Source organism: Pelophylax lessonae (genome assembly GCF_965119305.1).
Source record: "Pelophylax lessonae genome assembly, chromosome: 1".
NCBI classification, from domain to species: Eukaryota; Metazoa; Chordata; class Amphibia; order Anura; family Ranidae; genus Pelophylax; species Pelophylax lessonae.
In genome coordinates, this window is record NC_138768.1 from 130,853,240 (window position 1) to 130,881,067 (window position 27,828).

Genomic DNA, 27,828 nt, shown 5'->3' on the forward strand with positions numbered 1-27,828 from the left:
TGAGAGTGATAACACCATATTTAACACACCTGCTCCCCATTTATACCTGAGACCTTGTAACACTAACGAGTCCCATGACACTGGGTAGGGAAAATGGCTAATTGGGCCCAATTTGGACATTTTCATTTAGGGGTGTACTCACTTTTGTTGCCAGTGGTTTAGACTTTAATGGCTGTGTGTTGAGTTATTTTGAGGGGACAGCAAATGTACACTGTTATACAAGCTGTACACTCACTACTTTACGTTGTAGCAAAGTGTAATTTCTTCAGTGTTGTCACATGAAAAGATATAATAAAATGTTTACAAAAGTGTAAGGGGTGTACTCACATTTGTGAGATACTGTACTTTCATTTTTTATCAACAGCATTGTAAACACATAATAGTTATTTTTGACCATCCAATAAAAGCTTACGTGAAAAATCTCTCTTTATGTATTGAGTGCTGCCTATCTGCTGACCATCCCTTTGCACAAATTCCTGGATTTCCTGCATGCTTTGCAGCTTCTCATCTGCTCATTTTGTTTACTTTCAATTTCTACATATCCCATAGTAGCTTACTGCCTGCAAGCACGGATTCCTGTATTGTCTCTACCTCCTAAAACTCCTCCTCTTAGCACCTCTGTAGTTCAGAAGGCAGACTCTGTGAAATGTGTGACACAGAAGTGCCTATTTACATGGCATACTGAATACGTGTCACGTGTGTAAATGTATGGGTATCTTCAACAAGTAAGCTTTCAAACTTCAGGATTGTTCAGATCAATAGGCATAGGCTAGAGCTACAATTTGAAAATGAATATATAATTTTCAATTTTGACCATAAATACACTTTGAAATCTCAATCAGGTTTGGTGTTTTTGACTCCAGTAGGGAGATTTTTTTTTCTCAGTTCCCATTCCAGTGACACCAGCACTGGGACAGGGGAGTGGTGGTTACAAGGACAGGGAGACACAGACAATGACAAAAACAGAATCTTCACATTAAAATGTTGCTTTTGTTATTTTCCCATTGGAGGGATTTCCCATCATTTCATCTGCTGACAGGAAATGGGGGGGGGAATCTACCTAACCAGGGCAGAGATGGCGATTTTTATTTAACAGGGGTCTAGTCCTCTCCACACTGTCAAAAATGACATTTTATATGCAGTTGGGCTTTAACATTTTACATTGTGTTTATAGGCCATATTTGTTCTGGTAACCCCTTGCCAACCATATAACATAGATTTACAATGGCAACATGGGCGTCCTCAGAACTTTTTTCTTTTTAAAGTCACCCATGTTCTGCCCCTTTTTGACAATGTCATAAAGGTGACATGAGTCAACGCACGAGCCGCGACTCACGAGTATTTATTTTTAAAGGGGAAACGGCAGGATTTATTTTTAAAGCATTTGTTAACCTAAAAAATATATATATATTTTTATCCTGTTCCCTTAAAGTATCTTATACAGCACAGTGCTTGTGCTGTGTAATTTGGCCCCTTCTATCACCTAAAATACCTAGCTGATCCTGCCTAGTTATGTCCTCCCCTCTGTAAACTGACCACGGTGTAACATGGCTGCTGAACCCTGACATCATGGTCAATCTACGTGTCTCCATCATCTGCAGCTCTCTTGTCCTCCTCCTGTTCTCTCTCCCCCCTTCCTCCCTGCCGGTCTGCTCCTGTGTCAGTGCCTGACCCCTCCCCTCCTGACCGCGCAATTGTCAATTAAAGTGCCTTATCGCAAAAAAATGGCCTGCTCATGAAAGGGGGTAATTCTTTCGGAGGTCAAGTGGTTAAGCATAAAAAGTCATAATCTTATGTTAAAAAAAAAAAAAAAAAAGCATTGGACAGAACACAGCTGGACATGATAAAATGTTTCATTTGATGAAGGGGTGGATCTTTGGGATTACATGGATGTTATAAATAAAATAGAAGCCTCTCCAGCCACAAAATATGTTAATAGAAGCTTTCAGTGATTCCTAGAACTCCACTTTTCTACCAAACAATATGATACAGGCAAGTGGTCATACGCTTGTGAATATAAAAGACACTTGTAATTTGCTCATCTAAACAACAAAAAAAACGATGCAGAGCACTCTGTATAAGAAAGCTTTATCAGGTCTAGATAAATCAACGCTCTGGCTGAACAAGACAAACATGAATGAATGATCCAGCAGGTTCTGTAACTTTCTCTTGACAGATTATTTGCTTAGGGATGGTTTACATCCCCTGATATTGTAAAGCACTGCAACATTTTGTTGCTTTATAAATCTTGTATAATAATAGTAATCATTTACAAAAAACTGTCAAATTTATTCCAGCTTTGAGAATGTGTTTATTTTAAGAAACCTAAAATTCAATACACCTTCAAATGGCACACATTTTCCGGTCTATATCATTTCTGCTATCAGTCCTGCTCCAGCTTCTACGCATAATGCTGGCCCCCCATGCCAGCGTTTTAGCCAGCTGTTAATTGTTATGACGACTTGTGATACTGTCATCGATCTCCGTTATTATATTTAGGTTACACCTTCATGTAGTAGCCTAGTAACGCCTGAAGAAGGAGCACGCATGCTCCGAAGGTGAGCACCTTCCTGTTACGGCCGGATGTGACGTAGGGTGCTGCTAGAAGACTGCCCGCCCAGGAACCAGGAAGTGCCGGACACCACTGACACAGCCGGGACCAAAGGCTGTTCCCCTCCATCTCCTAGTTCAAGTGGAGCAGATTAAAAACTTTACCATGCTGGATTTTCTCATACATCTTGTGAGTTTTTAATTGTTTTTGTGCAATAAACCAATCATTTTAATCTACACTGAGGTGGCGCTGCTCTTTTCCCCCTTCCCCTGTTTATTTTAAGAAACATGTATTTTGAAAAGGACTCCATTTGAAGGTGAAATACCTCAGATGGCAGAAATCAGGTTAAGCTATGTTGCCCGGGGGTCTAAAGTCTCAATTTTAAAGACTGCAAGCAGGCAGGCTCGTTATTTCAGCCTCCATTCCCAGAAGAAGCCTATTAGTGGGAAATGCATCTGGTGGAGCTGGATTGGTGAGGTCAGTACACACTGGTGAGACGGCATGTCCTGCAGCCGTGCTTTGTGAATCTGTACTAGGTTTGTTATTTCTTATACACTGTAAGTGCAATAGCCATTTAATAAATGGGTTTTAATGATACTGCTCTATGAAGCTTTTCCTTTCTCCTGGTTTTAAATGTGCCTTGGCCTGAACTGGGTGGAAATTGGAATCTGAGGGCTGCTGAAGCGATTCCTGTATGAGGACACCTTTGCTGCAATACACTGACTACACAGTGGAAACCATCAGTTTCTGTGGATTGAAAAAGCCTGCTTGATCTCTTTTATTGTGAGATCAGATCATGTCCATATGGTAAGTGGTAGGGATGGGCTCAGGGTTGTTCAGACCGTACCAACCCACCTGAGCAATCTCACCAGGAAGCCTTCACTGCACACTGCTGTATGTGCAGCTGCGGGCCAGGAAAGGCCCCACTGCCACTCCCTATGATTCGCGTGTACTTTAGCACATTGAAGCACTTTAATGTTTTTATTAGAACAAATGGTAAAGTGTGGCGCTAAATCCCAATACCATATTCAATAAAGTGGCCAACTAATAATCAATATATATGTATTAAGGTTTCCAGGCCTATGGCCTGATGTGGGTCTGCCATTAGTACCGGTACTCTCCCCAGCCCATGTGAGCTGTGACCCTGGGTGTGATAACTGAAGCAGCGACAACTCTGGTATCTTTGTGGTTTTTATTTGATTTAAGGGGATGGGAAAAGGGAATGAGTGGGATACTCCTTGAGGCTTGAACCAATTACACGTGGGACTTTACTCCTGAAAAACGCCTGTTGGCGTTTCCTTGACGCCAGCCGGCACCAGCCAACACTCTCTAACACTGAGAATACTTTGTAGAACACAGAAGTGCTAAATCCTCGACTATTAGTCCAGAAGATCCAGGACTGAGAACTGTAGAACTCCTGACACTGTTGTACTGTATAAGTCACTGAATACTGTCCTCCGCTTTGGCCAGCTTGAGGTAGTATGAAGTAGAACTCTGTATAGCTGTACTGGCAACTGACACACTCTGTACAATTCAGGGCCCAACTGCAGGTGCCCCCTTTCACTTGAACTCTTCAGGGTCCACTGACTATGTACCCTTTCTGTAACTTCAGGGTCCTCAACCTAGGTACCCCCTTTACAACGGTCTGGCACTGGATCCCAGAACCTTTTCCCGGAGTGGTCCCCTCTAACTTCAGGCAGACCCCCATGGGGCAATCCTCAGTACTCACGACCTGTGTAGGCTTTCCTGGGACTGGACCCCTCTCCCTCTTTCCACAGGCTCTCGGCACACCAGATCCCCTCAACTCACTCAGCACACTCAGGACACTCAGGCGACACCCTGAGACATCCACCTTCCTCAGACAGGAGGAGAGACAGCAGCACTCTCCTTCCTGGGACTCTGCTCCCGCCAAAGACATCGTGTCATGTGCCACCCCCAAACTTTTCCCCACTCCCAGAATCCTTTGCAGCACAATCTGCCTCCTGGGGTAGTTACAAGCCTGGATGTGTCCCCTGATTGGATTTCCTTCACTGCCCAATGAGAAGCCTCTCACAGGGCCAGTGAGGAGACTCCGCTCACAGCAGACACACTTGGTAGCCATGACAACCTACCTCACAAAAGAAAACACGGCTCTGCTGTTAGGCAGACAAAGCCCACTATATTTTACCTAGCACCTACCTGTAGAGTGCTACATATATATATCTCAAAACATATGAAACAAACAATTGCAATTCCAATAAATATACTTAAAAAATAGTTCAAAAAGTGATCTCCATTCAATACTGTAATAAAATAAATCTAGAGCGCTTTTGTTTAAATCAATCTGATTTTCATCCAAGGCTTGGCAGTATGTGGCTCCCTGATATTTCTCTCTCAATAAGCCTTCACCTTTTGTTGCTCTTCTGAAATGCCCCACTGCCTATGATTGGCGTTGTGCAACAACAGCTTCCTGGCCTGATTGCTCAGGTGGGTTGCGACTATGATCCAAACACACCTGGGCCCATCCCTAGTTAGAGGCTAGGTTGTGGGAAAGCACTTTGGCACATTGAAGCACTGTAATGTTTTTATTAGAATTTATTTAGCGTGTGGCACTAAATCCTAATTCCATATTCAATAGAGTGTCCAAGTGATAATCAATATATATAAATAAATCAAAACCTATGAAACAAACAATTGAAAGTCTATTAAATATACTGAATAAATAGTTCAAAAAGTGATCTCATTCAATACTGTGCAAAATTCATCAGCGTGCCCCCTTTCAATGCAGAGAGACCAGCGTGCCCCCTTTCAATGCAGAGTGACCAGTGTGCCCCCTTTCAATGCAGAGAGAACAGCGTGCCCCCTTTCAATGCAGAGAGACCAGCGTGCCCCCTTTCAATGCAGACAGACCAGCATGCCCCCTTTTAATGCAGAGAGACCAGCGTGCCCCCTTTCAATGCAGAGAGACCAGTGTGCCCCCTTTCAATACAGACAGACCAGCATGCCCCCTTTCAATGCAGACTGACCAGCATGCCCCCTTTCAATGCAGACAGACCAGCGTGCTCCCTTTCAATGCAGACAGACCAGCGTGCCGTGCCCCCTTCAATGCAGACAGACCAGCGTGCCATGCCCCCTTCAATGCAGACAGACCAGTGTGCCCCCTTTCAATGCAGACAGACCAGCGTGCCCCCTTTCAATGCAGACAGACCAGCGTGCCCCCTTTCAATGCAGACAGACCAGCATGCCCCCTTTCAATGCAGAGAGACCAGCGTGCCGTGCCCCCTTCAATGCAGAGAGACCAGCGTGCCCCTTTCAATGCAGAGAGACCAGCGTGCCGTGCCCCCTTCAATGCAGAGAGACCAGAGTGCCCCTTTCAATGCAGAGAGACCAGCGTGCCCCCTTTCAATGCAGAGAGACCAGTGTGCCACCTTTCAATGCAGAGAGACCAGCGTGCCCCCTTTCAATGCAGAGAGACCAGTGTGCCACCTTTCAATGCAGAGTGACCAGCGTGCCCCCTTTCAATGCAGAGTGACCAGCATGCCCCCTTTTAATGCAGAGAGACCAGCGTGCCCCCTTTCAATACAGAGAGACCGGCGTGCCCCCTTTCAATACAGACAGACCAGCATGCCCCCTTTCAATGCAGACTGACCAGCGTGCCCCCTTTCAATGCAGACAGACCAGCGTGCTCCCTTTCAATGCAGACAGACCAGCGTGCCGTGCCCCCTTCAATGCAGACAGACCAGCGTGCCATGCCCCCTTCAATGCAGACAGACCAGTGTGCCCCCTTTCAATGCAGACAGACCAGTGTGCCCCCTTTCAATGCAGACAGACCAGTGTGCCCTCTTTCAATGCAGACAGACCAGCGTGCCCCCTTTCAATGCAGACAGACCAGCGTGCCCCCTTTCAATTCAGACAGACCAGCGTGCCCCCTTTCAATGCAGACAGACCAGCGTGACCCCTTTCAATGCAGACAGACCAGTGTGCCCCGCCCCTTCAATGCAGACAGACCAGCGTGCCATGTCCCCTTCAAGGCAGATAGACCAGCGTGCCGTGCCCCCTTCAATGCAGACAGACCAGCGTGCCATGCAGACAGACCAGTGCACTTTCCTGCAGCGGCGGCGTCTCCCCGCGTCCTCCCGCCGCCTCCTCCTCGGCCAATGGCATGGTTTTTGCTTTTCGGCCAATCAGGAAGCTGGTCTCGGACCCTCTGCCTGATTGGCCAGGAGGAGGATCCGTGTGACGATAGCAAATTTTCATTCGCTATTGTCACACAATGGATGGGCTCAGGGGCACTGCTCTGCGCCCCGGGTCCACCCTTTTCTGAAGCCTATTAGAGCCCTGGCTCTAATCAGGTGATTAAAAAAAAAACCCCATTGAACTCCATGCGTCCGGCGCCCCGCATGCATATTAGGGGGCCGGACGCGTGGAAGACGTACATTGTGTGGTGTGAGTCTCTTGAGGTTCATCCTCGCTCCTTCTCGGTGGCTCAAATCTTGACCTGCCTTCAACGGGGAGTTGAACAGAAATTAGCCTTGAGTACCATCAAGAGCTAGATGTCGGCTTTGGCGGTCTTCTTCCAACAACCCTTGGCCACACACTCCATGGTGCGTACCTTTTTTCAGGGTATCCGACATTTGGTTCCTCAAGTGCAGTCGCTGTTGCCGCCTTAGGACCTCAATTTGTTGCTTTCGGCCCTCTAGAAGCCTCCCTTTGAGAATCTTCGGGAGATTCCCTTGCTTATGCTGTCTCAGAAGGTGGGTTTTTTTGGTGGCTATCACCTCTGCACATAGGGTGTCAGAACTGGTGGGGTTATCCTGTTGTTTACCTTACTTGGTGATTCACAGAGATAAGGTGTTTCTTTGCCCCATCCGTCATTCCTTCCAAAGGTTGTCTCTGATTTTCATTTGAATGAAGACATTGTGTTGCATTCCCTGTGTCCCAAGCCGAAACATTCAAAGGAAATTGCCTTGCATGCCTTGGATGTGGTCTGGGCAATTAGGGTGTACCTGGCAGCTACGGAGTCTTTTAGGAAGTCAAACTCACTATTTGTGCTTGAGGATGGACCTCGGAAAGGGTTGTCTGCTTCCTCTGCAACCATTTCCAGATGGATCAGACAGACAGTTATTCAGGCCTATTCCATCAGGGGTCAGGTTCCTCCTTTCCCTGTCAAGGCGCACTCTACTCGGACACTTAGGCTGGCCATACATGATCCAATTTTCTTACAATTTTCTGTCCAATTTTCTTGAAATTTACTTCAAGTATGTAGTACAAAGGCCTGCCTAATTGGATACAAGTGAAAGTGTTGTTTAGCTTTGACCTCACATTATGTGGTTTGTGATAAATCTATCAGAAAATTGCACAACAAAAATTGAACATGTATGGCCAGCCTAAGTGCCTCCTGGGCCTTCCGTCTTTAGGTGTCAGTGACGCAGGTTTGCAAGGTGGCCACCTGGTTGTTGGTGAACACTTTCATAAAGTTCTATAAAGTGGATGTGTTGGCATCTGCGGATGCTTCTTTTGGCCGCAAGGTTTTGCAGGCTGCCGTTTTAGAGGACTTGATCCTCTTTGAGGGTGTATTGTTTTTTCAGGTGGGCTCTAGTTGTTTTCGTTGAGCACCTGTTGCCTGGTTGGCTACTGTTTAGCCTTTGGAATGTCAATGAACGAAAGAGAAAATTTGATTTTTGACTTACGGTAAAATCCATTTCTCTGATGTTCATTGACATACACAGCACCCACCCCTCTGTGGAGTTGGAATTCTTTTGACACTGCTTGTAACAAAACTGAATACCTGTAGCAGAGGGAGGGAGTATACCCCCTGGGACTGCCCATAGGCGTAGCCAGATTCTTTTTCTACCTAGTGTCCTTCTCCTGTAGGGGGGTAGTATAACCCAATGGTTATGAAGATCAGGCGCTGTGTCTTTCAATTAACATCAGAGAAATTGATTTTTTCGGTAAGTCAAAAATCCCATTTTTTTACTTTCTGCTATAAAACATATCCAATAATTTTATTTTATAAAAAATCTATATTCTTTATCAATATGTATTCTGCTACATATTTTTGGTAAAAAAAAAAAAAAAAATCACAATAAGCGTAAATTGATAAGTTTGTGCAAAAGTTATATCGTCTACAAACGTTTGGACATATTTATAGAATCGTTATGTTTTTCTACTGTAATGGTGGCGATCAGCAACTTATAGCAGGACTCCGATATTGCTGCAGACAAGTTTGACACTGACACTTTTTTGGGGACCAGTGACGTTATTACAGTGATCAGTGCAAAAAATATGCACTGTCACTGTACTAATGTCACTGGCTGGGAAGGGGTTAAAATCAGGGGCGATCAAAGGGTTAAATGTGGGCCTAAAAGTGTTTTTCTAACTGTGAGGGGGGTCGCACGCACTCGCACTGATACCTGGAAGTGCAGGATCCCATGTATATATACCTGATCCTGTGCAGCGCAGCCGCCCTGTAGCAGTAAATGTGCTATGGGGCGGTCGGCAAGTGGTTAAAAGGATGAGTACACCTTATTTTGCACATTTTTATTTTTTGGTTGGTATGCAGGATTTGTTTGGTGCAGCATCTTTTTGGTGTGGTTAAACAAAGTGCGGGTATTATTTTTATTTTTAAGCTCTTTATTGCAGAAGAGACATGCAGTTCCTCTTCTGCAACAAAATTAACATATCTACCTGATCGTAGTTTACTTTAGAATGTAAATTAGGCTGCGCAAGCGAAGTTCTGGCTTTGATCCTGTGTGCCAAGATGACTGAATAACTGTGCATGCGCAGGAGTGACATCATGCCGGGCCGGCCATTGAAAACAGCTGTAGTCTAAAAGCAGCTAGGTAGAAGATGTCAGCACTGGACAGGCGAAAATAAAGAAAAAAATGCCTAAAGAAAAGCAAATGAATGCAGACACCACACATAGTAACTGGTAAGCTGCAATATAATATTTTTTATTTTTGAGTTTAATACTACTTTAAGCCATCCTATGGAGAGAACTGGGTCTTCTTTTGAGTGGATATACATACTTTGTAGCACTAGTACTCCATTGAGCTACAGCAAGCAGTTTTAGAGCAACTAAAAGAGGATCTTCACCCGAAAAAAAAAAAAAGAAAAAATTAAAAGCCATCAGGTTCATTCAGTTTCAATCCAGCAATAGTGATGGGCTTAACGTTCGAGTCAAACGTAAGTTTGACTCGAAAATTGGGTGTTCGCCGAACACACTAACAAATGGGGCGCATGGCGGGATGTTCGCCCGCCAATGAGCGCCCCTTAATGCACTGCGCGATTGCAGTGCATTAAGTGCTTGTGATTGGCCAAAGCATGCCCCTTACCTGTATGCTTCGGCCAATCACAGCACAATGTCCAGTCAGAGCCACTCCCCACACTAAAAAAGGCTGCTTACACAGGTAGTTTGTGGATTGTGCTTTGATGTTTAATGCAGTCAGTGCAGTGTAGTGCTGTGTTGATTCATGTTGTGTAACACTGTGCCCTGCAGTCAGTTTAGTGTAGTACTGTGCTGATGTTTGTATAACACAGTGTAGTGTAGTCAGTGTAGTGCTGTGCTGTGATTCTTGTGTAACACAGTGTAGTTGGGCCACTGAAGTGTTGGTGTATACAACATTCTGTGTCACCCCACTAATCCCATTTTTGTTAATTTGTTTTACACACACACATATATATATATATATATATATATATATATATATATATATATATATATATATATATATATATATATATATAATTTTTTGCATTTGCATTTGCAGCATCAGGTTCTGTTGCTGCAATATTAGTCCTCCCCCTTTTGTGTCGCAGGTTCTATTACTTCTGCGTCAGCAGTGATTTTTTTTTTTTTGTGGCGCAGCAGCACTAATTTTATTTAGGGCATAATTACTGCCCCCCCCCCCCCTCCGCCCTTCTTTTGCATCATAGGTGCTATTCCTTCTGCATTAGCAGGGGTTTTCTTTTAGGTTTTATTAAGCTTTTATTTGTTAAAAAATATATATTATATATTAAAACGGTGTATAGTGCACCAAGTACAAAATTATTGCACCCAAACACCATATTCTCTTACCACACTCTAAAAAAAAAAATCCCCCTCAAAAAATAAAAAACAATAATAAAATGGTTTCTAGTGCACCAAGCATCATATTTCCATCACACATTCTATAATAAAAAGTTATAAAAACCCCTCCAAAAATCCCTATCATGTCCGAAAGGCCAACAAGGAGAGGCAGACCACAAAAAGAGGGCAAGCAGCCTCTGTGTTTACAGTTTAAAGTGATGGTTGTGGACATGGTGCATCCTCTGCAGGCGGGGCACGCTAGTCTTTTTTTTCCGGTGCTGGCCAGGTTATTGAGCCACAACATGCAGAAGAGTTGGTGGAGTGGATAATTAAGCCATCCTCATCCTCCCCATGCTGTGCCACCCATGCTCATACTAGTTTGCCTTCCAATGCAGCTGCCAAAGCAGCCTATTCCACAGGCTCCTTGTCCACAGCTACTCCTTCCATAGCCTCACCATCATGCACGGAGGAGTCACCTTAATAATTTGATCATAGTGTCTGTTACATGATGCTGGAGGATGCGCAGCAATTTGAATGCTCTGATGTTGAATTCCAGGTTATGGAAGGGAATAACGTGGGCCTAGAGAGAGGGGGTTGATAATGACGGACAATAAACTAGCAGTCATGTTCCAAAAGCTGCAGATTACTGCCAAGTTTGCTCCAGTGACGAGGAGGGAGGGAATGATGAGGTCACTGACCCTACTTGGGTGCCTGAGAGAATAGTGGAGGAAAGTGAGGAGGAGAAGGCAGCACAACTCCAATGAGGCTGGATGTCCTCCAGGGTCCAGCTTAAGGGCAGCCACCCTATTGCATCACACCACAAAGCTCCACAGGTGCAGGGCGCTGCTAACTCCCCGCCGACTTCCGAAAGTTCATTGGTGTGGCCTTTTTTTAACACATGTTGAGCAGGCCACAGCATTGCTGTTTGCAATCTCTGTCTAAAGTGGATCAAGCTTGGCCAGAACACCACCCGCCCGGGCACCACATGCTTGACAAGACATATGACGATATGCCATGCAGTCCGTTGACAACAGCACCTGAAAGACCCACATCATAATAAAATGCAGACTTCTCCTTGCTCCTCATCTGGGATCTCTACCCCTACTATACCTCAAGTCAACTCAAAAACCCGCACTGGGAGGGATGATGGTATAGCAATGGGTGCCACAGGTACCTGCTCCCAATCTGCTAGCAGTACACCACCTGTTAATTTGACCAGCAGGCAAATTTCGCTACCCCAGTTGCTGAACCGTAAAAAAAAAAAATACTGCCCCAGCCATCCACATGCTCAGAGTCTAAATGCTAGCTTGGCCAAATTGATAGCACTACAACTGCTGCCTTTTCATCTGGTAGACTCAGCTCCCTTTCGTGAATTTGCAGAATGTACTGTACCCCAGTGGAAGGTTCCAAAAAGAAATGTATTTTCATATAAGGCCATTCTGGCTCTGTACCATCATGTGGAAGGCAATGTTGTGGCCTCATTGGACAGAGCGGTCAGCAGGAAGGTTCACATTACTGCTGACTCATGGTCCAGCAGGCATGGTCAGGGACATTACTTTTCCTTAAGGGTGCACTGGGTAACTCTGCTGGCAGCTGGGAAGGATGCCGGACAGGGTTCAGTGCTGGAGCTTCTTCCGCCGCCACACCTCCAAAACATTGGTGGCGATTCTGCCACATCTGTCTGCTCCACCCCCTTCTCTTCTTCTTCCTCTATGGCCTCTTCTGCTGAATTGTCCTCTGAACCAGCAGCAGTTGTATGCCACAATGGCACCAACCTTCTCTCTGCCCTCCGACAGGGACACTTAACATATGTTCCATGCTTGGCACATGTCCTGAGTTTGGTGGTGCAGCGTTTATTGAACAGGTACCTGAGGCAAGCCAGAAAAGTCTGTGGCCATTTCCGGCGGTCATACATTGCCACTGCTCGGCTGGATGACATTCAATGGGAATTCAACCTGCCCACCAACTGCCTCATTTATGACATGCCCACCAGGTGGAACTCAACATTGGCAATGCTGCAGCGGTTGCTCAACGCAGCAGAGGGTCATCAATGAGTATGGCACAAGGACAGGCTCAAGGGAGCTTGGCTTCTTTTCGCCACACCAGTGGCTGCTGATAAAGGATGCATGCACTGTCCTGTCACCATTTGAGGAGGCCACAAGGATGGTGAGCTGTGACAATGCATGCATCAGCAACACTGTCCCTCTAGTCTTCCTGCGGGAGCACACGCTACGTGGAATCATGGACAGGGCATTTGAAGCAGAATAGCGGGAGGAAGAGGAGGACTTCCTTTCTTTACAAGGCCCCCTTTATGCAGATAACATTCCTGAAGAGCCACAAAACACACAGGAGGAGGATTGTGCCAGCATGGATTTAAAGGATAACATACAGCAGTCTTCAAGGGATGGTTTTCATTCCCCAGAAACCCTAGGAGTTGTACTTGGCTGAGAGGATGCTCCTGACAATGTCATCCTTAGTGACCCAGAAGACTCAGAATCTCATGCCTCCTCAAACTTACACTGCATGGGCTCCCTGATGCTGCAAAGCCTGTGAAAGGACTCGAGGATTTGTGGTATCAAGGAGAGGGATCATTACTGGTTGGCCAACCTTCTTGATCCACATTACAAGGGTAAAGTTGCAATGCTCATTCTGCCTTCGCAGAGGATAAAACATCTTGAGGATACCTTGAAGAAAAATTAGTGTGACACCTTTCCAGACACTGGGAGGGTACCATTTTCTGGACAATGTGTTTCTGAGGCTTCGTTCTGTCAAAGGAGGAGAAGGCGGCCGGCTGACCGATGCCTTTAAACAATTCTTTAGTCCTCAGCGCCCAGGGCTGTTAGGTTTAAGCAACCATTGGCAGCGTCTGGAGCATATGGTGCAGGATAATCTAGGGGCAAGAGCAGACTTGGAGACCTTTCTAACTGAGCATCCACTGGTTTACTGGGTCTCGAAGACGGACCACTGGCCAGAACTTGCTCAATATGCAAGATACTCACCTGTCCTCCTTCCAGCGTGCTTTTCGAATGGATGTTCAATGGTGCTGGAGATTTTGTGACGGATAAAAGACTTTTGTGACGGACTTTCTTGGCACTTAGCGGGATGATCGCCCGTCGAGCGCACAGTCAATAGATTGTTTAGGCTTCCCTGCTGAGAGCTGAATTTAAAAAAATAATTGTAAAAAGAAAATGTAAATTAAAAAAACTGGTGTAAAAACCGCTCGGGGGACCCTTTTTTCCCCCCAATTTTGGCGTAGGCCTGGTTTTGTCGAAGGGCCTGGTATAGACTTGGGGGGGTGGGGGGGCCCGAAGGCACTTTTTTTCTTTTTTTTTTTTTATCTGTATTGCTGGGAACCAACAATACATAACAGCCGTTTAAATTACATTTTTTACTTTTAGAAATGTCAATATTGCTGCAGCAAGATCTATACATCGTACAAATGCGTAACTTTGCAGGCAAACTAAGAGGACCCACCAGGCATGATATTTAAATACATTTTTTATTTTTATTGTTTCACCTTAAGCATCATTAAAATCACAACTCCTGTAAAAACGATTGTTTTAAAAACATTTTTTTTCATTGATGCATGTCCCCCGGGGCAGTACCCGGTCCCCATACACTTTTTATGGCAATAACTTGCTTATAAGCCTTTAAAATGAGGACTTATGATTTTTCATGTTCGTGTTCCATAGACTTTAATAGAGTTCAAATGTTCACTAGAACTTTTCCCCTGTTCTGGTGCAAACCGAACAGGAGGATGTTCGGCCCATCACTATCCAGCAATACTGTAGCTGCTGGATTTTAATATAAGAACACCTACTCATCTAGGGATCTAGTGCTGTCCTTACCAGGGCTGGTTCTTCGCTGGTCTTCAGGTCCCCGACACCGGCATGTTTACAAAGGGAAGCCAGCTGTGACTCCTTGCAGCATTATAGCCAGCTTCTCGCTGCGTATGCGCGAGCCGCTCTATGAATGATCCCACGGCCTTTTGGGACCTATGATGTATCCCAGAAGGCTGAGGGGAAAGAGGGGGTTAGCTTCACCTCAGGACACCTAGGCTCAAAACTAGATATCTGCTCCCTCCAAAAAAATGTATTGTGCTGTGCCAAATGTGGTAGAGGAGGGAAGGGAACGGAGGAAGACAGAATGCAGAATTTCCCCTTTAGGGTGAAGTTCTGCTTAAGGCTCACCTGATTATCTGGCAGCTGATCAAAAATAAAAGTATTCCGTGTGTATCTGCAAATGTATTTATTTTGGGTATTATATAGCACCAACAATTAATGCAGCACTTTTTATATTGTACATTCACATCATTCCCATCCCTCAAAGATCTTACAATCTAAGGTACCTATCTCACATACAAACACATCATAGGGTGTGCGCAGGGGGTGTGCCAGGTTTGCCCGGGCACACTCTAATAACCCCAATACATTAGCATTATCGTTCTGTGTGCCTGCAGGGTGATGAGAAATACCTTCCTCTGACCAGTTCTGCCATTATTTAAATGCTACTGTACTTATCTTTCACTGTACCAGCTCTGCCATAAGAGTGTGTGTGTGTGTATATATGTATAAGTATATATATTAGGGCTAGACCGATATGGTTTATTCACGACCGATGCCGATACCGATATTTTGGTCACAACGTATCGGTATTGGCCGATATTTTGTACATTTAAAGTTTTGAAAAATAAAGACAATTCTTGACACAAATCTGGTACTGAACATGTTAATTTTTGTTTAATGCTTAATGGCTGGCTTGCTGGCACCCTGAGGTGGGTGGCTGGCTGGCTCTCTGGCATCCTGTGGTGGGTGGCTGACTGTTTGGCACCCTGTGGTGGGTGGCTGGCTGGCACCCTGTGGTAGGTGGCTGGCACCCTGTGGTGGGTGGCTGACTGGCTGGCACCCTGTGATGGGTGGCTGGCTTGACGGCACCCTGTGGTGGATGGCTGGCTGACTGGCACCCTGTGGTGGATGGCTGGCTGGTTGGCACCCTGTGGTGGGTGGCTGGCTGGCACCCTGTGGTGGGTGGCTGGCTGGCACCCTGTGGTAGGTGGGTGGCTGGCACAGGGGCTGTGGGTGGCTGGCTGGTACAGGGCCTATGGGTGGCTGGCTGGTACAGTGCCTGTGGCTGGTTGGTACAGGGCCTGTGGTGGCTGGCTGGTACAGGGCCTGTGGGTGGCTGGCTGGCTCGCTGGTACAGTGCCTGTGGGTGGCTGGCTGGTACAGGGCATCAGGGCCTGTGGATGTGGGTGGCTGGCACTGGGCTGCTGTGGGTGGGTGGGTGGGTGGGTGTATGGCTGTGATACACTCCCGCGAGACTAGTCCCGACTCCAGACGAGGCTGTCCAAGGCAAGGGAGGCGGCCTAAGAAGGCAGAATGACTTCACAAAAATATCGGCAATATCGGCCAGTTCCGGGGCCGATACCGATATATCGGGGAAAGTGGATATCGGTCCCCGATATATCGGCCTTGCGATAATTGGTCTATCCCTAAAATACACACACACACACATATATATATATATATATATATATATACACACACACGCACACACGCGCGAATGTGTGTTTGAGCTTTGGGGTGCGCACCCTAATGCTATAGGCTGCGCACACCAATGGTACACATACTAGGGCAAATTTAGACAGGAGCCAATTAACCTACCAGCATGCCTTTGGAGTGTGGGAGGAAACCCCCACAGGCATAGCAAGAACATGCAAAAATCAACGCTGTGGTTGGGATTCAATCCGATAACTCTAGTGCTGCCTAATGGAAGTGCTAAGCACTTAGCCACTTTGCTGCCAAAGGAAAGAGGGTTGTTGGATAGCACAAGAACATACACTGGATTTCCCCAGTGATGATGATGTGTTCCAACCGTCAGGATGGTTAAAAACAAGCAATGTCATAAATGCAAAGTTGCAAAAGTTGAAAGTATAGGCCGCTGTATGGATTGAAAAGGGTGTTACAATAATGATTAAATGAAAAATTTCTAGCAAGCTTAACATTTTCAGCATTTTAAATATGTCTTCATAACTATTTAGTCCCTTTTCTACGGAGACAATGTAGCCAACATTTAACCAGGCATATGCCACATTGTATGCTTGGCCAAGTTGTGAGACATTTGACATGATTTGAAAACGAAGGTCAGGTTTATCACCTCCCTGTTTACTATCATAGGATCTACCTTTATAAGGCTTAACTTAGCAAGTAACTCAAGTACAAATAAATGCCTTTTACATGTAAGTGTATTAAATAATTCTTTCCATTTGACTTACATTTCTCATGATTTTCCGTGGGAGGTGGAGTTGTGGTTTTATTCCGAACGGTTTGTACCAGGCCTGTGACAGTACCAGTGACAGTGTTGGTGACATTACCAAGCTTCTTTTGTGCAGTGCTCCCCAATCCAGCAACACGTCCCACCATTCCATCTCTATTGGTCCAGTTTTCCCAATCTATCATGTTTTGCGATTTCTTTATGCAGTGAAAATCTTGCAATCCTTATAAAACCAGGTGACGGCGTGCTTAATTCATAGTCCTTTTCCAACTGTTCTTTTCTATGCAGAGTGCTGTGCAATGTAACACTTTCTAATACTTGTGTACACTTTACATGTGAGAGTGGGGCTGGGTTGCTGATCAGGTCTCTCCTCCCTGACTAGGTTGTCACTGTCATTACGCAGGTATGCCTGTGTGCTAAAGGACTCCCCTGCAGGTACACCCAGATCAGGATGACTCATTTCTGCCTACTCTAAACCTTTAACTCTTCAGACTAGTCTTAGCTGCTTGTTGCAAAGCAGGTGCAAGGAAAGGGTAAACGTTTAGACTTTTATGACTTATGTAAATTAAATTGTTGGTATTCAGCCTTCTGCTACAAATGCTTTGGTACAGGTACTGTCAGGGTGCTATTCAGAATAAGAATGAGCAGGTGCTGAAAAGGAGTCAGAAGAATAAAGATGTGCAAGTGCTGAAGAAAAGACCTGGCATAGATGCCAATACTTTAAATGGCTGTTTGCATAGAAATGCGCACATGCGCATGTTCCTGCACACCTGCGGCCAGGACTGGCGCCAAATGCCCTATATAAGGTTAGTGGCTGCACTTAGACTTTGCTGGATGATATTCAGCTACCAGTACTCCTTGCTCCTGTATTTCTTGTATTCTTGGAATAACCGTTACTGACCCAGCTTGCCTTTGGACTTCTCTGCTGCCTGATCCCTGGTTTAATCCTGGCTTGCTCTAAGGACTCTGCTTATCTTCCTCTACTATGAATGACCCTGGTTGGCTCCTAACTACCCTTCTGCATACTCCCTGGCTTGCCTTCCTGTGTATGACTTGGGCTCTCATTCTGACTTTGCCTCTTCAGTCCTGTCCTGCCAGCATGCTCCCGCTTCTTCCTCAGGTGCCACCTTGCCTGTGGTTGCTGCCCTGGGGTTACAGAGGTCTTGCCATCTGCCCTGACAGACCAGCTAACAGCTATCTACTTCCTCTGCACTGCAAACCACTTCCAGTGGATCTACCTAAAGGGTACCTGTGCTTCTTTGAATCTAACACTAACTGTTCCCACCTTCAGGAGTGCTTGGCACGTAGCTGCAAGGGAAGCCCTCTCGTCAAATCAGCCTCAGACCAGGTACGTGACAGGTTAGGTACACTCAAAGTCAGCCCACAGAACAAAGGGCACAGGAGACCCTTTACGCTCATGAGTCAAGCGGTTACTAGAGACCCCACTCCTATTTCCAGCCACTCGCAAGTCCCAGTGCTGGCTGCTGTCAACAACCATGTAGCTCACCATTGTTAAAAAAAATTAGAAGAGTCTGATCATTGAATTGAATGACCAGCAGGCTTTGTGTATAGGTACCCTAATTCTTACTTCTCCTCTTTCATGACCCTAATATCCCTGAGATAATATCTCAGAAAACACAATGCAGAACATCACTCTGTTTTCATAGAGTCCCATGAGCCCACGGTGGTCTTACATGGCCTATAATAAACAAGCAGTGCTGACTATTTGGCTATGTATGGGTTCATTTCCAAAAATTACCAAGTGCTCCTAAGGGGGTCTGTTTATATAAAAAAAAAAGAAAATCCAGACATCTATCGCTATCTTAGATGTTCTAGTTTATTACCTTGAATGTTCATAGTTCAATGAAGTTCCACTATCTTCCTTTGTTTTTTCAGGGTTAATTTATTGGCAATTAGTTAGGATTATATGTAGGGTTTTGGTATTTCGCTGTACATTGATAGAGCTTTTGGTGTTCTCAAAATAGTGAAGTCTGTTTGCCCTTGCTTCTTTTGCAAATGTTTATTTTGCAATTGTTCTGGCTGTACTTCAATGCATGCAGAACTTAAGCACACAAGTTAAACAGAATCTGTTAGCCTCTTGTTCTACTAATAGACATTTCTCAGGCACCCATCTATATTTAGGCCCCTTCACAAATCAGCGTTTTGTAGCTTGAAGTTCCAAAATGCTGGAGGAGAAAAAAATCAATTATTCCCTATGGAGTTGGTTCACATCTCCACTCCAATACGCCTGAAGCTAAGCCCCTGAAGCTCAAGAAAGTTCTGGAGCTTTTTTGTAACTCAAAGCAGGTAGATTTGCACATTTGTGGCCCTTTGCGAGTTTTGTCGTGCGTTCTCATTCGATTTATTGCTCAAATGCAAAAATAGTAATAATATATGAAGAAATAAATGTAAAATAAATACACAAATAACTAAAAATCATTAAAAATAATTAACAAATAAATAAAATAAATTAATATAATGTAATAAATAAATATTAATAATATTAATAATTATTATTGTTCATAAAATAATAATCATAAACACTCACACCCGAACAAAAAATAATTATTAATAATAAACATATTAATAATAATAACAATATAAATAATAATAATGATCTATTATTATTATTATTAATATTATTATTGCAGCACCCTCCTAGGTAGGTGCTAGAAAGTGAGTATAGTTTTTGGCTCTGTCTGCCTATTAGAGGAGCAGCAGGTCAGTTCTATATTTCGGCTGCCTCCTCTTCTGCAGTGGTTGGTGTATGGTCAAAGCCAGTCGGCCTGGTGAGCCAGAAGTGTAGAGCTGAACCCAGAGGTCTAGGAGACCTGACTGAAGGAGTTGAGGCATCGAAGAACCTGGAAAGCAGTGTAGTGAGTACAGGGGATCATGTCTAAGGGCCTGACAAGGAAGGAGGCCACTCCAGAGTAGAGCAATCAGAGGACGGGTGTCAGCTGGTGGATAGAAAGTGGGTATTAGCCCAGTACCCTGAAGATAAGTACTTAAGGAACATTACTTCAGATTCATCTAGTGGCAGATAGAAGTCCTCAACATTGTGAATAGTTCAAGTGTTGGAGTATCCCACTTATTCCTTCTCCCATCCCCATATTAAAAAAAAAACAACAACCCCTATACTGTTCATTGACTGTGCCAGGAAAGAGATTATGCATGCAGTTGCTACCGGTAACCCAGGGGGACCTAAAAGTGTAAAAATCCAGCAGCCCTCAAGGGTGCAGTGCTACATTTTATTATTTATAATATTCATTTATTTATTATATGTTAGGGTTAGGGTATTATTATTTAATTATTATTCAAGGGGTTATTTATTCATTTATTACATAGTATTCATTTATTGTATTTATGATTATTTTTATGTATTTATTTTACATTTATTTATTCATTATTATAAGTAGTAGTAGTAGTATCAACAGCCTAACAATAAATAAATAAGACAATTAATAAAATATTAACCCCCTAACCCTAACCTAACCCCTTACCCTAACAAAAGAAACCGAATAATAAGTGAATAATAATCATTAAAAAAGAAATAAAAGCTGATGGAAAAGCTAAAAAAAACTAGCAACAAAGATGCAACAGATGATAGTTTTTTCTATTGGCTAATAAAAAAACCCAAAGCTCAAGAACACTGTATAAAAACACCGGAAAAACACACAAACACGCTATATGCTCAGGAGTGAATACAGCCTTACAGTTCAAAAAATATTACACATTTTAATTACTACAGGCTTTTTTATAGCATCATCAAGGTGGTAACAATCCAAGGTCCTTATCTCACATTCATACACTACAAGGGCCAATTGCCAATCAAGCTACCAGCATGTCTTTGGGGAATAGAAAGAAACCAACACAAGCGCAGGGAGAGCATGCAAACTCCATGCAGGTAGTGTCCTGACCAGGATCCAAACCAGTGACCCCAGTGCTGCGGAAAAGCTAACCACCAAGCCACCGTGCTGCACTATTACATACAATTTTTATACATTGAGTTAGCACGTAAAATTAAAAAAGTTGTTACATGTTCTGCATTCTAATAGCACAAACAGAATGGCTAAATGTGTATTTTAATAGTGTATACAATACAAATTATAATAATATAGTCTAATTATAAAAAGTATAGTGTCTTTTGAACACATGACTTAATATTGATGGAAAAGAATACAAATGCCCTTCGATTATAACTCCATAACTGGGTAACTGGAGTCGAGCGTTCTTTAACCACTCCAGGACCGGAAGGTTTTACCCCATTAATGACCAGGCCATTTTTTGCAACTTGGCACTGCGTAAATTTAACTGATAATTGCGCAGTCATGCAATGCTGTACCCAAACAAAATTTACATCCTTTTTTTCCCACAAATGGAGCTTTCTTTTGGTGCTATTTGATCTCCTCGGCGGTTTTTATTTTTTGTGATCTAAGCGAAAAAAGACCAAAAATTTTGAGAAAAAATTACATTTTCAAATTAGCCCTTTTTGGAAAGTAGACACCCCACGGAATTTTCTGAGAGGCATGTTGAGCCCATTGAATATTTCATTTTTTTGTCACAGGTGTTAGAAAAATGACAAAGAGAAAAAAACACAAAGTTGTCATTGAAATGATATAATGGTCACACATGCCATGGGTATATGTGGAATTACACCCCAAAATACATTCTGTTGCTTCTCCTGAGTATGGGGATACCCCATGTGTGAGACTTTTTGGCAGTCTAGCCGCATACAGGACCCCGAAATCCAATCACTGCCTTCAGGCTTTCAAAGGGCAGAAATTGTTGAGTTCACTCCTCACTACCTATCACAGTTTTGGAGACCATGAAATGCCAAGACCGTACAAACCCCCCCCCCCTCCCCCAAATGACCCCTTTTTGCAAAGTAGACCCCCTAACTTATTTGCTGAGAGGCATGTTGAGTCCATGCAAGATTTCATATTTTGCCACAAGTTTTGGAAAAATGCTAAAAATTAATTTTTACACAAAGTTGTCACTTAACCACTTAAGCCCCAGAGGATTTGGCTGCTCAAAGACCAGGCCCTATTTTGCGATTCGGCACTGCGTGATTTTAACAGACAATTGCGTGGTCGTACGACGCTGTACCTAAAATTGACGTCCTTTTTTCCCACAAATAGAGCTTTCTTTTGGTGGTATTTGATCACCTGTGCCATTTTTATTTTTTGTGCTATATACAAAAAAAGAGCGACAATTTTGAAAAAATAACAATATTTTTCACATTTTTTTATATGAAATTCCCAAAAAAATGTAAAAATCAAAATTTTTTAACATTTTAGGCTAATTTGTTTTCTGCTACATATTTTTTGTAAAAAAAAATCGCAATATGCGTATTTTGATTGGTTTGCGCAAAAGTTATTGCGTTTACTAACTACGGGAAAGATTTATGTAATTTTTATTGTTTTTTTTTAACTAGTAATGGCGGCGATCTGCAATTTTTTGTTTTTGCGGGACTGCGACATTGCCGCGGACAGATCAGACCCTTGACTGACATTTTTGACACTTTTGGGGGCACCAGTGGCATTACTACAGTAATCAATGCTATAAATATGCACTGTTACTGTAAAAATGACACTGGCAGGGAAGGGGTTAACTTTATTGGTGATCAAGGGGTTAAATGTATCCCTAGGGTCGTGTTTCTAACTGTGGGGGGGGCATGGCTAGTGATGTAACCACAGAGACATACGATCCTACAGGATCGTATAGTTTCTGCAGTTCTACCAGGGAGAATGACAGACGGCCGTGTTTACATCAGCCGTCTGCCTTTCTCCATCTCCTCAGCGGGATCAGGAGTGGCCGGCAGATATCGGAGCCACCGGTCACACGCGCAGGGATGCCCATGAACAAGCGGGGGCAGGAGTGCGCCTCCGTCGCCGCGCACTTGCCCCCTACAGGCTCCTGGGCGAGCGATGTAGCCCTACGTCGGTTTGCCCAGGAGTGGCTGACTGCTGCAGTAAATATACTGACGGCAGTCGGCAAGTGGTTAGATGATATTTTGCCCACACATTCCATGGGTATATGTGAAATGACACCCCAAAATACATTCTGCGGCTTTTCCTGAGTACAAGGATACCACATGTGTGAGATTTTTTGGCAGTCTAGCTGTGTACAAAACCCCAAAAACCAATCACCGCCTTCAGGCTTTCTGATTTCACTCCTCACTACCTATCATGGTTTTGGAGCCCAGGAAATGCCAGGACCGCACAAAACCCCCCAAATGACCCCTTTCTCGTAAAGTAGACACCCTAAACCTAAAAGTTTTTTTTTTACTAGAAAATTACTTTGAACCCCCAAACATTATATATTTTTTTAAAGCAGAGACCCTACAGAACAAAATATTGGGTGTTGCAATTTTTTTTTTTGTCACACGGTATTTGTGCAAAGATTTTCCAAACTCAATTTTTTGGGGGAAAACATTTTTTTTAAAATTTAATGCACAAATACACTATATATTGCCCAATTGTTTACATAGTACATAGATACCAAACATGACATGCTTTAAAATTACGCACACGCCTGTGCAGCGGCAACAACCTACATGCGTTTTTAAAAGCTTTTAAAAGCCTTTACAGGTTACCGCTTTAAATTTACAGAGGAGGTCTACTGCAAGAATTACTGCCCTCAATCTGACGTTTGCGGCGATACCTCACATGCTTGCATTTACAATTGCGCACAACAACGCAGGGGGACAGGGGTGCTTGAATTTTTTTATTTTGACACTTTTCCTTTCATTTGTATTGTTATCACAGGGAATTTAAATATCCCCTATGATAGCAATAAGTAGTGACAGGTACTCTTTATTTAAAAAAAATTGGACTCTAGATCTCTCCTTTACCCTTAAAGCATCTGACAACACCAAGACTGGTGTGATAAGATGCTTTCCCAATTTCCAAATGACACTGTTTATATCTGGCGAAACCGAAGTCATAAAATGCTCTTCACTTCCAGTATCTTAGGCTATAGAGATGATTGAATACAAGAATAAATAATCAGTGCAAACCAAAAATAAACAAAAAGAAAATCTAGTACACAAGGCTGCGAACAATCAGTGCCAAACACAAAAACACCTGTGACATCTGAAAATAATAATATTGCTGCGCCAAGTGAACATCAATCATTAGAGATAAAAATTAATTAGTGTTCAAAATAATACCACAATTCATTCCGTACAATAAAATATTGAGTGAAAAATAATCAAGTGATATATAAATCAATATAAATTGTCCCAATCAGGTGATATATAAATCAATATAAATAAATTGTCCCCAATCACAAATGAAAAATAGTGTCAAAAATCGTGACAAAAATCTTCATCCATAAACGTGATTAGAAGTGCTGCATGCTTCACTCCAAGTGCTCCAAATGACTAGTGACAGACTAGCAGCTCACCTCAGGGAGAGACTCCTAAGAGTCAAAGCACACTCTGGATAAATCCCAATAGCCTGGTTAGCCTTCCAATCACCGCCTCCTGCTGTAGTTCTTCCGTAGTGTCTTTACAGGAAACCCATGTTCTCTCCGTGTCTTCTTTCCCTTGCTCTGCTTTGTGTCCTGGCTGCCCCGGCGGGATGGTGTGGATGGAGCACAGTTCTCTGGAGTAACATGGACAGCCGAGAAAGAGGGGGTTTGACAGAGAGAGACAGGGGGGGGTTTGTCAGAGAGAGGGGGGTGACAGAGAGAGAGAAGGGGGTGACAGAGAGAGAGAGAGAGAGAGAAGGAAGGGGATGAGAGAGAGAGAAGGAAGAGGGTGACAGAGAGAGAGAGGGGGGTTACAGAGAGAGAGAGAGGGGGGGGGGGTGACAGAGAGAGAGAGAGAGAAGGGGGTGACAGAGAGAGAAGGGGTGACAGAGAGAGAAAGAAGGGGTGACAGGGAGAGAGAGGGGGACAGGGAGAGAGAGGGGGATAGGGAGTGAGAGGGGGGTGACAGGGAGAGAGGGGTTGGCAGGGAGAGTGAGAGAGGGGGGTTACAGGGAGAGAGAGGGGGTGACAGGGAGAGAGGGGGGGGGGTGACAGGGAGGGTGACAGGGAGAGAGGGGGGGTAACAGGGAGGGTGACAGGGAGAGAGGGGGTGAAAGGTAGAGAGGGGGGGTGACAGGGAGGGTGACAGGGAGAGAGGGGGTGACAGGGGAAGAGGGGGGGGTGACAGGAAGAGAGGGGGTGACAGGAAAAGAGGGGGGTGACAGGGAGGGTGACAGGGAGAGAGAGGGGGATGACAGGGAGAGAGGGGGGGTGATAGGGAGGGTGACAGAGAGAGAGGGGGGTGACAGGAAGAGAGGGGGTGACAGGAAGAGAGGGGTGTGACATAGAGGGTGACAGGGAGAGAGGGGGTGACAGGGAGGGGGACAGGGAGAGAGGGGTGTGACAGGGAGAGAGGGGTGTGACAGGGAGAGAGGGGGGACAGGAAGAGAGGGGGTGACAGGGAGGATGACAGGGAGAGAGGAGTTGTGACAGGGAGAGAGGAGTTGTGACAGGGAGAGAGGGGGGTGACAAGGGAGAGAGGGGGGTGGCAAGGAGAGAGGGGGTGACAAGGAGGGTGACAGGGAGAGATGGGGGTGACAGGGAGAGAGGGGGTGACAGGGAGGGTGACAGAGAGAGAGGGGTGTGACAGGAAGAGAGGGGGTGACAGGAAGATAGGGGGGTGACAGGAAGATAGGGGGGTGACAGGGAGAGAAGGGGGTGACAGGGAGGGTGACAGGGAGAGAGGGGGGTGACAGCCGACTCACTGCATCTGGATTGTAAATTTGGGCCACAGCACCCCCTGGATATAGAAAGGCTGTGATGATCTCTTCCTGGAATTTTAAGAAGAATCCACTTCTTCTTGACGCTTTGTATAGCACATAAGCGTTCAGCAGAGTCAAAGTGTACACAGACACTTTTTTTGTACTAGCATCTGGCCTTACGGGCAGTTAGGTACGGTGCCATCATTTGGTCATTGAAGTCCACCCTTCGCATGTTAAGATTGTATTCGTGGACACAAAGGGGCTTCTCAACAACACCAGTCATAGTTACATAGTAGGTGAGGTTGAATAAAGACAATAGTCCATCCAGTTCAACCATTGTAGGTGTGTGTGGCCGTAATCATCTTGCATACCCCTGAATGTTCTGATTCTTGAGATGTACGTCTAAGAGTCTTTTGAAAGCCACCATACTTCCCGCAGAAACCACCTCTTTCCACAATCTTGTAGCCCTAACAGTAAAGAACCCCCCTTGTTGCCTGAGGTTAAAACGCTTCTCCTCCAGACGCATTGTATGACCTCTAGTCCTCATGGAATCTTTCCGACTGAATAGCTTTTTTTCTACGTTGAGATTGTGATTGCAGACGCTCTTCATAATTAAGGTCCTCCAATCCCCTAATTAGTTTAGTTGCCCTTCTCTGGACCTTCTCCAGCTCCAACACATCCCTCCTGAGGACCAGCGACCAGAACTGGACAGAATACTCCAGATGTGGTCGGACCAGAGTTTTATAAAGTGGTGGGATTATAGTTTTCTCTCTGGAATACATGCCTTTCTTTATGCATGCCAATATTCTGCCTGCTTTGGCAGCTGCCGCTTGACATTGCATGCTATTGCTTAGTCTATCCTCTACCAGGACTCCCAGATCCTTCTCCCTTTTTGATCCATTTTTGATTGTGTATTGCGCTTTTAGTCCCCAAGTGCAAAACCTTACACTTCTCCACATTAAACCTCATTTGCCATGTCGTTGCCCACTCCGTTATTTTGTCCAGGTCATTCTGTAGGATATCTGCTTCATGCTGTGCAGTTATTGCCCTGCCCAATTTTGTGTCATCTGCAAAAACTGATATAGAGCTACTGATCCCCTCTTCAATGCTAGTTATGAATAAATTGAACATGGTTGGTCCCAGGACTGAGCCTTGGGGGACCCCACTTACCACCTCAAACCAGTCTGAGTATGCGCTATTTATTACCACCCTTTGGACCCCAGTCGCCTTTGCAATTTGGACTGTCGTTTCTGCGTAAATGGAAGACAGAACGAAAGCATTCCGTGTTTCCTCCTGTTCACTGCAAGCAATTTATGAGACTTCAAGCAGGCTCTTCCCCCCCCCCCCCCCGTCTAAGTCGGGAATCTCCAAGCCATTGGGGGAAGCCCCATCGATTAGGTCGCACGTTGCCACATGCACCAATTCCAAAATCAAAAAGGTGTCTAAAAAGTGTCACGCTTGTATAGAAGCTGTCCACGTATAAATGGTAAACCTTTCCGAATAAGGGTGACACCAAGTCCCAAACAATCTTGCCACTGCTCCCCATGTAGTCTGGTCAGTTGGGGGCTTCCACATTGCTATCTTTCCCCTGGTAAACCTGGAAACTCCATGTATAGCCTGTTGCCCTGTCACAGAGCTTATACATTTTGACCCCATATCTGGCACGCTTGCTGAGGAGGAACTGTTTAAAAACAAGGCAGCCAGAAAATTAAATCAGAGACTCCTCAATACAGACAGCTTGTTGGGGTGTATACAAGGCTGCAAACTTCTGGTTGAAGTGGTTTACAAGGGGCCTCATTTTGAGGAGCAGGTCATATCCAGGGTCACCCCGAGGATGAAAGAGTTCATTGTCACTGAAGTGCATGAACCGCAATATTTGCTCGTATCTAGTCCTGGCCATGGCAACAGAGAACATGGGCATATGGTGAATTGGGTCAGTGGACCAATATGACCGCAACTCACTCTTTTTAGTAATGCCCATGAGGAGGGAAAGGCCAAGTAAAGTTTTACATTTGAAAACCGTGATACGTTTCAATGCAAATTCTCTGGCAAGGGTCAAATTTGGATTTGCAGTGATGATTTGATCGGCATATAAATTGGTTTGGTGCACAAAAGATCTGAAAAGATCTTCCATGAAAAACAGCTCATAAAAATCAAGGAAAGTAAAATTGGCTGTTTCCACCTGAATTCAAGGTTGGCCAGTGAATGTGGGAAGTACGGGC

General features: G+C 44.6%; 1 protein-coding gene across 1 annotated transcript in view; it reads right to left on the bottom strand.

Annotated features, from left to right (window-relative positions):
* ANKDD1B (ankyrin repeat and death domain containing 1B) overlaps window positions 1–17,151 on the bottom strand; it is an 83,104-nt gene extending 65,953 nt beyond the window's left edge. Inside the window, exon 1 of the mRNA XM_082243501.1 lies at window positions 16,873–17,151. Within this exon, the coding sequence (XP_082099627.1) occupies window positions 16,873–17,056 (184 nt within the window). The 5' untranslated portion in view covers window positions 17,057–17,151. The remainder of the gene's footprint in view (window positions 1–16,872) is intronic.
* Between the last annotated feature and the right edge of the window lie 10,677 nt (window positions 17,152–27,828).